This window comes from Aotus nancymaae, unplaced genomic scaffold (assembly GCF_030222135.1).
Source record: "Aotus nancymaae isolate 86718 unplaced genomic scaffold, 86718_ANA_hifiasm-v0.15.2.pri h1tg000020l, whole genome shotgun sequence".
NCBI classification, from domain to species: domain Eukaryota; kingdom Metazoa; phylum Chordata; class Mammalia; order Primates; family Aotidae; genus Aotus; species Aotus nancymaae.
In genome coordinates, this window is record NW_026988432.1 from 8,171,546 (window position 1) to 8,187,913 (window position 16,368).

At 42.8% G+C, this 16,368-nt stretch overlaps 1 protein-coding gene across 6 annotated transcripts in view; it reads left to right on the forward strand.

The window, feature by feature from the left end:
- Nucleotides 1-16,368, forward strand: part of CD226 (CD226 molecule) — a 109,144-nt gene that overhangs the window by 12,256 nt on the left and 80,520 nt on the right. For all 6 annotated transcript variants that reach the window (XM_012465390.3, XM_064379030.1, XM_012465393.3 and 3 more), the window contains exons 2-3: nucleotides 4,062-4,229; nucleotides 4,526-4,861. In XM_012465390.3, coding sequence (XP_012320813.2) covers nucleotides 4,184-4,229; nucleotides 4,526-4,861 — 382 coding nt within the window. In that variant the 5' untranslated portion in view covers nucleotides 4,062-4,183. The remainder of the gene's footprint in view (nucleotides 1-4,061; nucleotides 4,230-4,525; nucleotides 4,862-16,368) is intronic.

Genomic DNA, 16,368 nt, shown 5'->3' on the forward strand with positions numbered 1-16,368 from the left:
CACTTATTGCTATATATTTTCCTCTAGAGACTGCTTTAAATGTGTCCCAGAGATTCTGGTATGTGGTGTCTTCGTTCTCGTTGGTTTCGAAGAACGTCTTTATTTCTGCCTTCATTTCAGTGTTTATCCAGTCTACATTCAGGAGAAAGTTGTTCATTTTCCATGAAGCTGTGCGGTTCTGGGTTGGTTTCTGAATTCTGAGTTCTAACTTGATTGCACTGTGGTCTGAGAGACTGTTTGTTATGGTTTCCGTTCTTTTGCATTTGCTGAGGAGTGATTTACTTCCAATGATGTGGTCAATTTTAGAGTAGGTGTGATGTGGTGCTGAGAAGAATGTATATTCTGTGGATTTGGGGTAGAGAAGAGAGTTCTGTAAATGTCTATTAGGTTTGCTTGTTCCAGGTCCGAGTTCAAGTCCTGGATATCCTTGTTAATTTTCTGTCTCGTTGATCTGTCTAATATTGACAATGGGGTGTTGAAGTCTCCCACTATTATTGTGTGGGAGTCTAGGTCTCTTTGTAATTTTTTAAGAACTTTCCTTATATATTGGGGTGCTCCTGTATTAGGTGCATATATATTTAGGATCGTTAGCTTTTCTTGTTGCATTGATCCCTTTACCATTATGTAATGTCCTTCTTTGTCTCTTTTGATCTTTGTTGCTTTGAAGTCTATTTTGTCAGAGATGAGAATTGCAACTCCTGCTTTTTTTTGCTCTCCATTTGCTTGGTAAATCTTCCTCCATCCCTTTATTGTGAGTCTTTGTGTATCCTTGCATGTGAGGTGGGTTTCCTGGATACAGCACACTGATGGGTTTTGGCTTTTTATCCAGTTTGCCAGTCTGTGTCTTTTGATTGGGGCATTTAGTCCATTTACATTTAGGGTTAATATTGTTATGTGTGAATTTGATCCTGTCATTTTGATGCTAGCTGGCTGTTTTGCCCATTGGTTGATGCAGATTCTTCATTGTGTTGATGCTCTTTACCGTTTCATGTGTTTTTGGAGTGGCTGCTTCTGGTTGTTCTTTTCTATGTGTAGTGCCTCCTTTAGGAGCTCTTGTAAAGCTGGTCTGGTGATGGTGAAATCTCTGAGTTCTTGCTTGTTCACAAAGGATTTTATTTTTCCTTCACTTATGAAGCTTAGTTTGGCTGGATATGAAATTCTGGGTTGAAAGTTCTTTTCTTTAAGGATGTTAAATATCGGCCCCCACTCTCTTCTGGCCTGTAGGGTTTCTGCTGAGAGATCTGCAGTGAGTCTGATGGGCTTCCCTTTGTGGGTAACCCGACCTTTCTCTCTGGCTGCCCTTAGTATTTTCTCCTTCATTTCAACCCTGGTGAATCTGATGATTATGTGCCTCGGTGTTGCTCTTCTAGGGGAATATCTCTGTGGTGTTCTCTGTATTTCCTGGGCTTGAATATTGGCCTGCCTTGCTAGGTTGGGGAAGTTTTCCTGGATAATATCCTGGAGAGTATTTTCCAGCTTGGATGCATTCTCTTCGTCACATTCAGGTACACCTATCAAACGTGGATTAGGTCTTTTCACATAGTCCCATATTTCTTGTTGACTCTGTTCATTCCTTTTTACCCTGTTTTCTCTAATCTTGCCTTCTCGTTTTATTTCATTGAGTTGATCTTCTACCTCTGATATCCTTTCTTCTGCTTGGTCAATTCGGCTGTTGAAACTTGTGCATGCTTCACGAAGTTCTCATGTTGTGTTTTTCAGCTCCATCAATTCACTCATATTCCTCTCTAAGTTGTCCATTCTCGTTAGCATTTCGTCAAGTCTTTTTTCAAGGTTCTTAGTTTCTTTGCATTGGGTTAGAACATGTTCTTTTAGCTCACGAAAGTTTCTTATTATCCACTTTCTGAAAGCTGATTCTGTCATTTCCTCACACTCATTCTCCATCCAGTCTTGTTCCCTTGCTGGTGGGGAGTTGTGCTCCCTTGTAGGAGGAGAAGTGTTCTGATTTTGGGTGTTTTCATCCTTTTTGCGCTGGTTTCTTCCCATCTTTGTGGATTTATCCACCTATCGACTTTGTAGTTGCTGTCTTTCTGATTTTGGTAAGTTTAAGTCTGCAGCAGCAGAACTCATAAACCCCCTTTTTCTTCCCTCCCGGTGTTCTGTCCCGGGGATTTAGGGAGTTATGATTTTCCGCTGTCTTGTTGTTGCTTTCCCTGCCCACAAGGTGGCAGCCTAGTCGCACTCAGCCTGTAGAGGCTTCGCTGAGCTGCTGTGGGCTCCGCCCAGCTTCCTTGTGAACTTTCCTGCAGTCTTGTTTATATGGGCGTAGTTAGAACTGTTTCCGCTATGATGGCCCGCCCCTGTAGTGATGGAGTCTCTGTAGTGGCGGGTTACCTTCCTTGCGGCAAATTGCCCTGGGAACTGCAGGGTGTGTCCCAATGGAGGGCGCCCCTCCCCCACAGAGCTGGACCGACCCGGGTTCAGTTGTGTTTCCTGAGGCGCTTTCTTTGCCCAGGAGTGTCCTGTCTTGTCTCCCTGTTTCAGCTCCCCTTGCTGGCTTACCGGGGACTCGGGGACTCGGTTTCACTCACTCTGCAGGAGGAGCCACTTCCCTTGCCTCAGGGCACAGGCCGAGCGGTTGCGCCAGTCAAACCAGCCACGCTGGCGACCCGTGGGGCTCTTTCCCCTGTGAATCTCCTGGTCTGTGAGCAGTAAAAATCTGCTGCCCAGTGAGCCGTTGCTGAAGCAGCGGCTCTGAGATTTGTGGCGCGTTTTTGCCCGGGGAATTTCCTGGCTTGACTCCCTGTTTCAGCTCCCCTTGCTGGCTTACAGAGGACTCAGTCGCACTCACTCTGCAGAAGGAGCCGCTGCTCCCTGCCTCAGGGTGCAGGCCTAGCGGCGGCCGCGCCACTCAAGCCAGCAGCACTGGCGACCTGTGGTGCTCTTCCCCCTGTGAATCTCCTGATCTGTGGGCAGTAAATATCCGTCTGGAAATGCGGCGTCCACTCACCCTCTGCGCTTTCTCTCGGAGCTGCATTCGCGAGTTCCTCCTAATCGGCCATCTTGGATCTGTCCTCACAAGTTTGTTCTGATTATCATTACATCGTTGATTTTACATTCACCGAGAAGTTCCCACATTCGGTACTCATGCTGAGTAGTTGACGCTTGCTGATACACTTTGAGACTGAGTCACATGTGAACTTCAGGGTTGGCATTAGGTAAAATTGTCTTCAGTGATTTCTGCTCCTACTTTTCCCAATTTTTACTCATCTTCTATTTTGACACTCTTACCAGGGTCAAATGCATTTATACAATTCCTCTTCTAATAGGGGCATACTTTTTATACTGACATGCTAATATGTTCCTAACAAGTTCTTCAGATTTGAACTTTTATTTTACAAGATAAAGAAGAGAGCAACGATGAACCTAAAAAATAAATGCTAGTTTGATATTGTACTATGATCCTGTAAGATATAACCCCTGGAAGAACCTGGAGGCAGGCACCTCTCTGTACTGTCTTTGTGACTTCTTGTGACTCTATAATTATTTCAAAATAAAAAGTTAAATCACTCACAATGGTAGATCTGCATGTGCCCACCATACTTTTGTATCTGATGGGCTTTTGATCTGTTTTTTGGTTCTCACCAAAGCAAATGCCTGAGGTCAGCAAGGAGGAAGAGGTGAAAGGAAGGCCATAGGATGGGCTGTCAGTGCTGGGTGGAGGAGGCTCCCTCCACCCACTTCAGCCTCTGCCTCATCTTGTGCGATCATTGAGGACTTCGCTGTTCCATGCACACACCACCTTTCACTTATTATTCATATTTTTACATCTTTATTTTAGTTTCTGCCTCCTCCCTGTAGAATGTTAATTTCTATCATGGCAAGAATTTTTTTTAATACCGTTTTATCTTCATTGCCTACAGCAGAGTTGGGCACAGCGAATGCATGCAACGCATGTTTGTTGAATGAATGAATCCTCGTAGAAAATGAAAGCTTGAAAACAAGCCGAGCGGTTCCCCGAGAGAGAAGTAACTCAAATCTGCCCATCCTCATAAGACAGCAAACCTGTCTTTTAAGACCTTTTTCCTGTGTTCATACTCTAGAAAAAGAAGACACGACTGATAACATCTGAGAGGAAGGAAACTACATTGTGCTGAGCCTCTGCATGTCAGATTAGAAAAAGTAATTTTTTTAAATAGACCAGCCTTTTGAACAGTTTCCAGACATGGATTATCCTACTTTCCTTTTGGCTCTTCTTCACATCTACAGAGGTAAAGATCATCTTTATATCTTCATTTGAAATTTTTGTTCCTGTTTTTGTTCATACGGTGTGGCATATTCAGAATTTACAATGCTCTTTAATTGGCGAGGATAATTTCTCACTTGTTGAGAAAAACTAAAAGTTACATTTTCCAGTTGTCAGCGGGACACCTTTTTAGATGAAGGCAGAAACTGAGCCTTTACTGTGATCTCAATGTACTATTCTGCTGGGTCTTCAAAAGCTTAAGATACTGATTTGGTGTTTCCATCATTAAGGCTAACAGAATTAATGTGATGTCTATTTCAGCTCTATGTGAAAAAGTGCTTTGGCATACATCAGTTCCCTTTGCCGAGAATATGTCACTGGAGTGTGTGTATCCATCGATGGGCGTCGTAGCACAGGTGGAGTGGTTCAAGATCGGGACCAAGAAGGATTCCATAGCCATTTACAGCCCTACTCATGGTGTGGTCATAAGGAAGCCCTATGCTGAGAAGGTTTACTTTTTGAATTCAGTGATGGCTTCCAACAACATGACTCTTTTCTTTCGGAATGCCTCCGAAGATGATGTTGGCTACTATTCCTGCTCTCTTTACACTTACCCGGAGGGGGCTTGGCAGAAGGTGATACAGGTGGTTCAGTCAGGTAAGGGCAAGTTTTTAATTTATTTCTATCCCTTTTTATCCACCTACAACATTCGCTAATGTAAAGCCAAAGTAGAAGCTATAGAATGCTTTCTCATATTTCTGTGGCATTCTCCAATGCCATTTGTACATGCTTTGATGTTACTGTTTCGAGGGAGCAGTGTTGGGAGCGTGTTTCGTTTTTCTGAATGTGCTGTCGTGTCTGAGTAGAAGTGTCTTTCAAATCTAATGTAGTAGGAGAAAGCGCATGTTGTCTTAATGATAACCTGGGACTTGATTAAACTGATGTTGGCAATGCATTGGTTCAGGATCCTGATGCCTTCCCATCAGGGCTTTATCCCAGTGACATGATGCGATTCCTTTCTGCTGAATACTCAGCACTCACGGATGTTCAAGGTTCTTCCTACAGTACTGAAGCTAAGTTTACTAGTGAATCCTGGGCGAGAGTTCAAAACCTGGCCCCACTCCCCTCCTCCCTTCCCTTCCCCTTCCTTCCCCTTCCCTCCTTTCCCCTCCCCTCCCCTTCCCTCCCCTCCCTTCCCCTTCCCTTCCCTGACATAGTCTCATTTTGTCACCCCAGCTGGAATGCAGTAGCATGATCTCAGCTCACTGCAACCTCCAGCACCTGGGCTCAGGGGATTCTCCCACCTCAGCCCCGCAAGTATCTGGGACTACAGGTGTGCACAACCACATGATATAGTTTGGCTGTGTCCCTACCCAAATCTCATCTTAAATTCCCATGTGTTGTGTGAGGGACCTGGTGGGAGGTAACTGAATCATGGGGGCAAGACTTTCTTCTGCTGTTCTCATGATAGTAAATAAGTCTCATGAGATCTGATGGTTTAAAAAAGAGGAGTTCCCCTGCACACGCTCTTTCTGTTTGCCTGCTGCCATCTGCGTAAGATGTGACTTGCTCCTCCTTGCCTTACACCGTGATTATGAGGCTTCCCCAGCCGTTTGGAACTGTGAGTCCAGTTGAACTTCTTTCTTTTGTAAATTGCCCATTCTCAGGAATGTCTTCATCGGCATCGTGAAAACAGACTAATACACCACACTAGGATAATTGTCTTTTTTTTGTAGGGGTGAGGTTTCATCATGTTGCCCAGGCTGGTCTTGGACTCCTGAGTCCACGTGATCCAACTGCCTCGGCCTCCCAAAGCGCCAGGATTACAGGCATGAGCCACCATGCTTGGCCCTGGCTCCATCTTTCACCTCATCCAAGTTTAGCTAGAGAGGACGCTTTCTTCATAAATTGTGAGCTGTGGTGGCAGAAAGAACCTAGTGATCCCTTGGAGTGGTTTCTGCTTTATCTACCAGAGATTGTGGTTTTGTCCTTCTAGTGATGACCACATGAATTGGTTGTAGTATATTAGAAACACTTGAGTTGATAGTCATCACTTTCCATCAACCTTGTGTTAGTTGCTTGATCCCTCTGAATCTCAGGTTCCTGAACAGGAAGTTGGGTTAGTAGTACCATTCTACTTGTTGAACGGCCTTGGAACGATATATTTAAAGAACTTGGCCCATGGTAGTTAGAGAATGATGCATCGTATTATTATTTCCTATGCTTGTGATCCAAAAGGGCTAATAAGGAAATTGTCAGATATTAATGACAGTCTAAAGAAGGGAATATTTTTGGAGCCGTGTGTTTCTTGTGTGGTGTCTCTGAAATTATACTCCATAGCTGTATAGAGAAGAACATTACGACATCTGACATAATAGTGCTTTATTTTTAAGGGATCTATGCTCTAAAAGAACAATTACAGAATTATATGAGAAATATCAAATGGTCAGGAGGTAAGAAACCTCTTCATGTGTTTATTTTTCCCTTTCTCTTTAGGTGTAGCTAAGCTGAAGACTAATTTTGTGTATATAGCTGAGGCTTATAGAGTGTCAATTTGCAGTGTTTCTTTAGTTAAATGTTTATTTATTAAAGACTCCATTTCACCATGCAAGTCCTCATTTGCTGTTGTATGCAGACACCTGTTAAATCCTGCGTGGAAGTGTTTACTGTGTAGTTCGCTTTTAATCAGTCAGGCAAGCGAAGTAGAAGATTGGCAAAGCTTTTAAAATAGAGGGAGCCATTGGAAACCAGGCCTGAACCACCAAGGCTGGAACAGGATGCACTCCCCACTGCTGCCTTGTGTAGCGTGTCTTTAAAGTTTGGGTTCCAAATTAGCTGTTTTGGTTTCTGTCACGGAACAACCAATTGAAAACAAACAGCTCAACCTTTTCTGAACGTTCAGGACAGAGGATGGAGCTAACCTGTAGAGAACTAAATGATGGTTGTTATGCAGAGGTAGGATTTTTAGCATCACGTATGAGTGGTTTCATGAATATTTCCTATTTTTTTCCATCCAGATTTGTTGTTCCTGCTATTTTTTGAGATTAGGAAAAGAGAACTTTCATGGGACTTTAAAAAAATACAATGTGGAAATTTTCAGTGGTTTATCAGTCAGAGGAAGGGGTACCAGCTGCCCATCTAGTTTGAATCCTTCATGATGGTGTCCTTAGCCATATGTCATTGCTGTTGTTTTGATCATTTATATTTTAAAGAGCAGTTCAATGCAACGGGCCAGTGAGGGTGTTCTACCCTATTTTGAGAGTTGGAGGGTACACTTTTTTAAGGAAAGATAGTGAATTAAAAAAAATTAGTTGTATTTCAAAATTAACTTAAATGTGCTTAAAATTTTCTTCTGTGCTTTGTTAACAACATACTAGGATTGCAAATATTGTACTTTTGTATACTGTAAAGTGGGAATTGAAAATATATTAAATAGTAAAAAAAACCCCTCAGACTTGGAATCTAGAAATCCTAGTTTGTATAATAGGTCATAAGACCTTCAGAAGGATGAAGGAATTGGGCCCCATGCTCTATAAATATATTGATTTTCGCCATTTACTGATAGCTCATTATGTGAGGAATTTTCCATAGTCCGGATCTTCATAGACTTCCTCCTTGAATCCCCTGTGTGCACCTGAACATTTGTAGTGCCCGATTTTACAGGCGATGAAGTGCAGTGAGGTCTAGTGGCCTTTCCAAGGCCCCAAGTTTCACATGTGTCCCAGCAGATAAAGTTGCAAATTGATCTAACTGTCAGCCTGGGGGACACGGGAACCCAGCAGGGCCCCCAAGGAGACCTTGGCCATTGCCCCTCCTATCAGTGCTACCCCCCGCCCCCAGCTTTCAGCCTAGAGTTGAAGAGCAAACAGGACATCTTATTCTGAATAAATGGTACTACTAATACAAAGTTATTTAAAAATATATGTTCCTCCCAGAATAGGCGTTCCTTCATTGGCAATTGATTTAGAGAATCTAATGGTAAGAATAAGTGCATTTATTTTTACTTAGTTTGTGAGAAAATACGCAGAGATGACTTGGGAGGCAACATTTTTAAGGTAGCCCTTTCTGGCAGAGTTCGTGAGGTCATGGAGGAAGTTACTGTCACCTATGTGTCCCTGGATATATTAGTCAGTTAAAACAAATATAGTTGTATTTACAGAAATACCCCCCAAATGAGTGACCCACTCAGAATGCTCTGCCACCTGGTGGTTACTGGGTGCCTGCTCTGTAGGAAGCAACTGAGCGTCATTTCATTTAATTCTTATGAAGCACCATGGGGAGGTAATGTGTTCCTGTGATATGACAGAAGATGCTGAGGTGGTAAACTCACTTGTCCAAAGTTCTCAAGCTGCCAAGTCACAGCACCAAGGTGACCCCAGTTGATTTTTCTGAAGAGCCAGAGAGCTTGACTCCAGCAGAATAAACCAGGAAGGGTCAAGGTAGAGAAAAGTCATGCTGGACTTTGAAGAATTAGAAGAAATATTTTAATTAGAGAGGCTGGGGTGAGGGGAAGAGAGAAGACCCAGAGAGAAGGGTGTCCTGGGGGTACTGATGGCTTACAGAAGTGCACAGTGGAGGTGAAATGTGCATGCAGGAGGCAGAGCCTGACCCTCTCTGACTAGGGTCCTGGGTTTGGGCAGGATGTGGTTTTTGGGTTCTGAGGCTCTTTGCACCCACAGAGGTGGCCTGAGAGGCAGCCTCCCAGGAAGGGAAGACACTGTGAGGATGGGACTCTCTCCCTGCCCGTGCTAGCAAAGTGGCTCACTTATGATGCTTTAGAGTCTCAGGAAAAGCTTTAGTACTGTAGATCCTATGCTTAAAAAATAAGTTGCAGCTCACTGGGGCAGCAGAATGTCAGTAACAAACCTTCCATTGATGTGCCTAATGGAAGTTTGACTACCATCTGTAATGCAGACCAGGGGGCATCTCTGAATAGTTTTTAGAGAGAGACACAAAATAAAACCAGATATTTCTTTCACCACCTGGAAGATTACACTGGCTATAGCCTCGTAGAAGGGTAAGAGTTTGCAGGCAGGGTAAGCAAATAAGCATCTATAGATTGGAACCCTTACATATTGCTAACAGTAGACTAAATTGATATATTTTTTAGTTAGGCTTCTCCAGAGAAACAGAACCAATGTGTATGTACCTGGAGATTTATTATAAAGAATTTGATCACGTGATGTATTAATCTGTTCTCACACTGCTCTGAAGAAATACCAAAGACTGGGTAATTTATAAGGGAAAGAGGTTTAACTGACTCACAGTTCTCTATGGCTGGGGAAGCCTCAGGAAACTTACAATCATGGCGAAAGGAGAAGCGAACATGTCCTTCTTCACATGGCAGCAGGAAGGAGAAGTGCAGAGTGAGGTCGGGGGAAAGCCCCTTATAAAACTATCAGATCTTGTGAGAACTCATTATCACAAGAACAGCATGAGGGTAACTGGCCCCATGATTCAGCTGCCTCCCACTGGATCCCTCCCACAATACATGGGGATTATGGGAACTATAATTCAAGATGAGATTTGGGTGGGGACACAGCCAAACCATATAATTTTGCCCTGGCCCCTCTCAAATCTCATGTCCTCACATTTCAAATACATATTTCAAAATACAACCATGCCCTTCTATCAGTCCCCCAAAGTCTTCACTCAATCCAGCATTAACTCAAAGTCCACAGTCCAAAGTCTCATCTGAGACAAGCAAGTACCTTCTACCTACAAGCCTGTAAACTCAAAAGCAATTTAATTATTTCCTAGATACAAGGTGGGTACAGGTGTTGGATAAATATACCCATTCCAAATGAGAGAACTTGGCCAAAACAAAGGGGCTACAAGCCCCATCCAAATCCAAAATCCCATAGGGCAGTCATTAAACCTTAAAGTTCCAAATGATCTCCTTTGACTCCATGTCTCACATCCTGGGCATGCTGATGCAAGAGATGAGCACCCATGGTCTTGGGCAGCTCCACCCCTCTGGCTTTGCAGGGTATAGCCTCCCCTCTTGGCTGCTTTCACAGACTGATGTTGAGTGTCTGTGGCTTCTTCAGGTACGTGGTACAAGCTGTCTGTGGATCAGATTCAGATTGTGGGGTCTGGAGGATGGTGGCCCTCTTCTCAAAGCTCCACTAGGGAGTGCCCCAGTAGGGATTCTGTGTGGAGTCTCTAGCCCCACATTTCCCTGCTGTCATGCCCTAGCAGAGGTCTTCCATGAGGCTCTGGCCTTGCAGCACTTCTGGATGGACATCCAGGTGTTTCCATATATCCTCTGAAATCTAGGCAGAGGTTCCCAAACCACAGTTGTTGACTTCAGTGCACCTGCAGGCCCAAAACCATATGTAAGCTGCCAAGGCTTAATCCCTCTGAAGCAACAGCCTGAGCTGTGTGTTGGCCCCTTTTAGCCATGGCTGGGACATGGGCACCATGTCCTGAGAGGCTGCATAAAGCAGGGGGGCCCTAGGTTTGGCCCAGGAAATCACTTTTCCCTCCTAGATCTCTAGGCCTATGATGGAAAGGACTGCCATGAAGATCTCTAACAAGCCCTGGAGACATTTTCCCCATTGTCTTGGTGATTTACTGTTGGCTTCTCATTACTTATGCAAATTTCTGCAGCTGGCTGGAATTTCTTCCCAGAAAATCAGATTTTCTTTTCTGTGGCATTGTCAGGCTGCAAATTTTCCAAATTTTTATGCTCTGCTTCCTCTTGAACACTTTGCCAGTCAGAAGTTTCTTCTGCCAGATACCCTAAATAATCTCTCTCAAATTCAAAGTTCCACAGATCTCTAGGGCAAGGGCAAAATGCCATCAAACTCTTTGCATAGCCAGAGTGACCTTTTTACTCCAGTTCTCAACAAGTTCTTTATCTCCATCTGAGACCACCTCAGCCTGGACTTCATTGTTCATATCACTATCAGCATTTTGGTCAAAGCCATTCAACACATTTCTAGGAAGTTCCCAAATTTCCCACGTTTTCCTGTCATCTTCTGAGCTCTCAAAACTCTTCCAAACTTCTACCTGTTACCCAGTTCCAAAGTAGCTTTCACATTTGTGGGTATCTTTAAAGAAGCACTCCACTCTCTCCTGTACTAATTTACTGTATTAATCCACTTTCATTCTGCTAATAAAGACATACCTGAAACTGGGTAATTTATCAAGGAAAGAGGTTTAATTGATTCACAGTTCAGCATGGGTGGGGAGGCATCAGGAAACTTATCATGGTAGAAAGGCAAGCAAATATGTCTTTCACATGGCAGCAGGGAGAAGACGAATGAGTGTCCAGGGAAGGGGGAAGCCCCTTGTAAAACCATCAGATCTCATGAGAACCAACTCACTATCATGAGAACAGGATGCGGGAAACTGCCGCCCTGATTCAATTATCTCCACCTGGTCCCTCCCACAACACGTGAGGGTTATGGGAACTACAACTCCAGATGAGGTTTGGTGGGGACACAGCCAAATCATATCATATAATTATGGAGACTGATTTGCAGTGTGGGCTTACAGGCTGCAGACCCACGAGAGCTGATGCTACAGATGAAGCCCAGGTCATCTGCTGCAGAATGCCCCTGCAGACCGGCTTGGGGAAGCCAATCTTTTTGTTGAATGAGGCCCATCTACATTATGGAGAGCAAACTGCTTACTCAAAATTCACCAATTTAAATGTTAATCTCATCCCTAAACACCCTTCAAATTGACACATAAAATTAATCATCATATCTGTTTTGGAAAATGATATGGCATTAGCTAGTTAAAACCCCAAATCCCATGATCCATTTTCCTGATATTCAAGAGATCTCTCACTCTAGGGAAAATTCCTGACAATATTTACAGCAACAGTTATTGCAATAGCAAAAAATTGGTAACAACCCAAATGCCCATCCCCAATAGGAGAGAAAAGCACACTGAGGTCTATTCGCTCATTAGGATACTCTACATCACTAACACGAGTGAATTATCACTTTGCTCACCAACACGGATGAAGCTCATGAACTTTGTGCTGAAAGAAAAGAGAACGTTACAAAAAATAGGTAGACTAGGGTTCCTTTTCTTTAAGGTTTTTAGAAATCTGCATAATTACACAATATGTTATTTATAGATACAAACATAGGTAGTAAAATTATAAAGAAAAGCAAAGTTCGGAAACATGGGTAGGTGGGGGATAGAATAGAGTCAGGAAGGATTGAAAGGGTCTTTAAGGCTCATAGTCAGGATGTTTTCTTTATACAGATGCTTTATTTCTCATTTGTCTCAAAATGTTTTAGAAGATTTCTTTCTTTCTTTTCTTTTTTTTTTTGAGATGGAGTCTCACTCGGTTGCCCAGGCTGGAGTGCAGTGGCATGATCTCAGCTCATTTCAACCACTGCCTCCTGGGTTGTTTCCACTTCTGACTGGCAAAGTGTTCAAGAGGAAGCAGAGCATAAAAATTTGGAAAATTTGCAGCCTGACAATGCCACAGGAGTGATTCTCCTGCCTCAGCCTCCTGAGTAGCTGAGATTACAGCCCCATACCACCACACCCAGCTAATTTTTGTTATTTTTAGTAGAGATGGGGTTTCACCATGTTGGCCAGGCTGGTCTCAAACTCCTGACCTCAGGTGATCCAGCCTACCGCAGCTTCCCAAAGTGCTGGGATTACAGGCGTGAGCCACCTTACCTGGCCAAATCTACTGATTTCTAATGGTTAAAACAGATGCAATTGCAAATTTTGAGCAGTTCACAGGCCTAAGGTAAGAATGAGATCTTCATTCTGATACGGCCTTGGGGTCAGGTAGAGGTAAGTTTCAGCAATGATTCCAAATTTTTATGATCCAAGTACTAAAAAATGATGATTTTAGTGAAAAATATGTGAAATTAAGAGTCCAACTTAAGTAGGAAAAGTAGAAATAAGTCTGTTTCAGGTGTATTAAATTGTAAAGTAGCCTTTGACCATCTGAAAATTGAAATTATGGAACAGCAAACCAGAAAGCTCAGGATTGAAAATACCCAAGTTGAAGTCATCTGAATGATCACCGAGCACATGTGAACAAGAGGGTTAACTAAGAAAGTACCAGTGGATGGGGGCAGAAGTCTAAGGTCGTAGCTTGTAGCTTGGAGGTTGGTCATGTTGCAGTGTGTTAAAGAGGGCATTCATGTTAAAGAATGTACAGGGAATAGAGAAAGGAGGGGGAGAGTGAGGGGAGGGAGAGGAAAGCACAGAACAGGCAAATTACTGATGTGGGAGCAGAAGACATGTAAAACTCACATTTACAGTAGAGGGTTAGATTTTCTTGCTCCACACATGTAGGTACTTTGTTTTGGCTGTATCATATGTTTTCTGACTCTGTGATCTCCCATATTCCAATCCATTTATCTCAACCTGGGCACAGAAATGTTCCTCACTTTTTGTCTTTAATAAAGAGTCTCATCCTCTCCCAGGCTGGATGAAGCTCCTTATATCCCATCCATGCTCATTCTTAGAAGGCTCTTATCTCTACACACTTCAAGGTCAAGTGTTCTCTATCCAGATTTCCAGCCGCTGACATAGCAGCCAAAGTTTTCATTCATTCTTGTGTATATCTGCTGGTTAGTGGCATTAAAGAGATTCCTTTAATATTAGGGGCCCCAGAATTGATGGCAGTTCTGGGAAATACTATGATGAAAGGGATTCTAAAGATCGTGCCAGCCTATATATTAGTCGATGTCAGTGTGGCCAGCATTTTTTCTAATGCTGGGGTGTAATCTCAGCCTTTAAATTTGATTTAAAGCTTGGGGAGGGGGAAGCTTTAAAAGCACTCAAATCTGGCTTTTATAAATGGGTGTGATTTGCAGGAGCTGAACCCACTTATTCATTAATTCACTCATCAAGTCTTTCCTGTGATCTACAATATTTGATGTAATTTTCAGTGGTTCGGAAGATAGAAAAACATGGATCTTAGCTCTAAATGGAATGCAGGGTATTGGGGGAGAGAAAAGTTGTATATCACAAATTATTATTTGGGCAAAACAAAAAAGTCCTATTGTAGCCTAGAGGATAGAATTTACTTTTACCTAGGAAATTCAGGGCAGAGTCACTGAAAAAGTAGAATTTGAACTTAACCTTGAAGGAAGCAATTCAGAAAATCTGAACATTGAGATTAGTGGACACTATTCCGGGAGAATTGCTTGAGAAAATTATCTAGAAAGTAGACAGCTCTGGCTCCAGTGTGACCTACTTTGGAAGATAATTTTCATTGTTCAAAAAAAGGCTCCAACGACAAAACAACAAAAGCGTCTAAAATTGAACCAACACATGGGATTGATCAATAAATTAATGCAGTTTATTCTGATTTACAATTCATGGCTTGGTTGACATGTTGAATTACTGCTTCAAAAGGCAAGGGAAGCCAGATGCATTATGCAATTGCATTTTACAACATATCTTAAGGTATTTGCACGCTTTCATTTCGGCTTTTGTTTTGCCTATCCCAAATTCAGAAGGAAGGAAGAAAACGTATGAAAATGACACTACCATATGTATTAATGACAGGTGAAAGTGATGGTGGAGGAGACTTGGTCTGAAAGGCTATTGCCTGTCAAAAAAAATTTCAAACAAGGTTAAGAAGGCCACAGAGAGTCTTCCTTATTCTCCTGTTACAAGGCTCACCAATTCCTGCCAGCTTGTTTAGTCCTTGTGTAGATTGTTTTCAGTTTTGTCTATCATATGTATCTCTATCACTTCTAATTTTCTTAAGTGAGATGGAGAAATAAGAAAAAAGTCATTTCAAATCAACTGCTTAGAGAATGAAGTCATAAGCTCTCTCGTCAGGCCCATTCTGGCAAGCTTAGAAATAAGTCATAAAAGTTTTATATATCCGTGTGTATGTGTTTATGCGGGCACACACACACACAAGACTAAAAAAGGTTACATTTTAGCAGTTTTTCATTTAAAGAAAAAAATATTAAATAGTGCCTATAAGGAGTCGGCAAGGGATGAAACAGAAACATTTTAAAAGCTTAGAACTCTCACTCCATACTGAAATAAAATGGTATATAAAGAAGACAGATGATAAAAAGCATTTTAAGACTCAGAACTCAAGGTTATGGTCACTGCACTTCTCAAGGGTGAAGTAAACGGGAAACTGAGAGTTGGGTGGTTACCAGAACCTGTGCCAAGGTTGTTTTTATCAATGTGCTTTCCCTGTGCTAAGCCCAGGAAGGAGCAGGCGCAGGAACACATGTCACCGTGGGAATCAACCCTTAGGCTTTTGGGTAAAGCTCTATAATCAAAAATCAAAAAAAAAAAAAAAAAAAAAAAAAAAAAAGAGAGAAAGTTTAAAACCTCTCTAAAGCAAGATAATGCGAAATTTTTATACACAATCGAATTCAGCAGTTGAATGGCTGATACGGTGGAATTAACATACAGGCACGGGTACATGCTTGGGTTTTGGGGGAATAATACTGTCTGTCTCGATGCTCGGGTCTCTCTCTACTTCCTTCACCTACCTTTATGCCCTGTGAGACATCCCAATCTTTGACACTTCTAAGCTATAGCAAAATCCAGAGGAAACTGTCACTTTGGGCTTGTTGTCAAATGCACTCAGGCAAGCCAGAGCGGCGAGTGGAATTGGCTGCCATCTTTGCGTGCAGCCATTTTGTTTACTTACACTACCTAAGTAAACATGAAACTGTACCCTTCTTGTAGTAGATACTTGTATTTTCAAGATGATTGTAGGGTAGGGGTATGCTTGGCTGAACTGATGGAGAATGGGCTACAGCTGAAGCTTTGGACAGCGATTCTCCTGTGACCCCAGCACATTCTGTGAGTCTAGCTGGAAATGACCCAGTTCTTGGTTTTTCCTCCTTCAGCTTTCGGTGATCAACACACCTCACACCTTTACCGCAACAGCTCTTTACCCTGCACTGAAAGCAGCTGCCAACCACAACATGAGGAATACATTTCCTCTTCAGAATGGGTGTCGGTGGTGTGTGGGTGCCAGTGCAGCGTGGGCACTGCGGCCTCACGTATGAGTAAGAGCTGGTGTCCTATAGTCTTCAGTGCCCGTCAGATAACTGCGGAACACGTTCAGCCCACACACGTTGAGACTCCTCCTCGGACCATCTCAGCTTCTGTGATCTTTTAGAAAATTCGTCACTTCAAAGGCTGAGAGCTACAGATAGTGGGCCTTGTTCTCCAGCACTTGCTCTGGG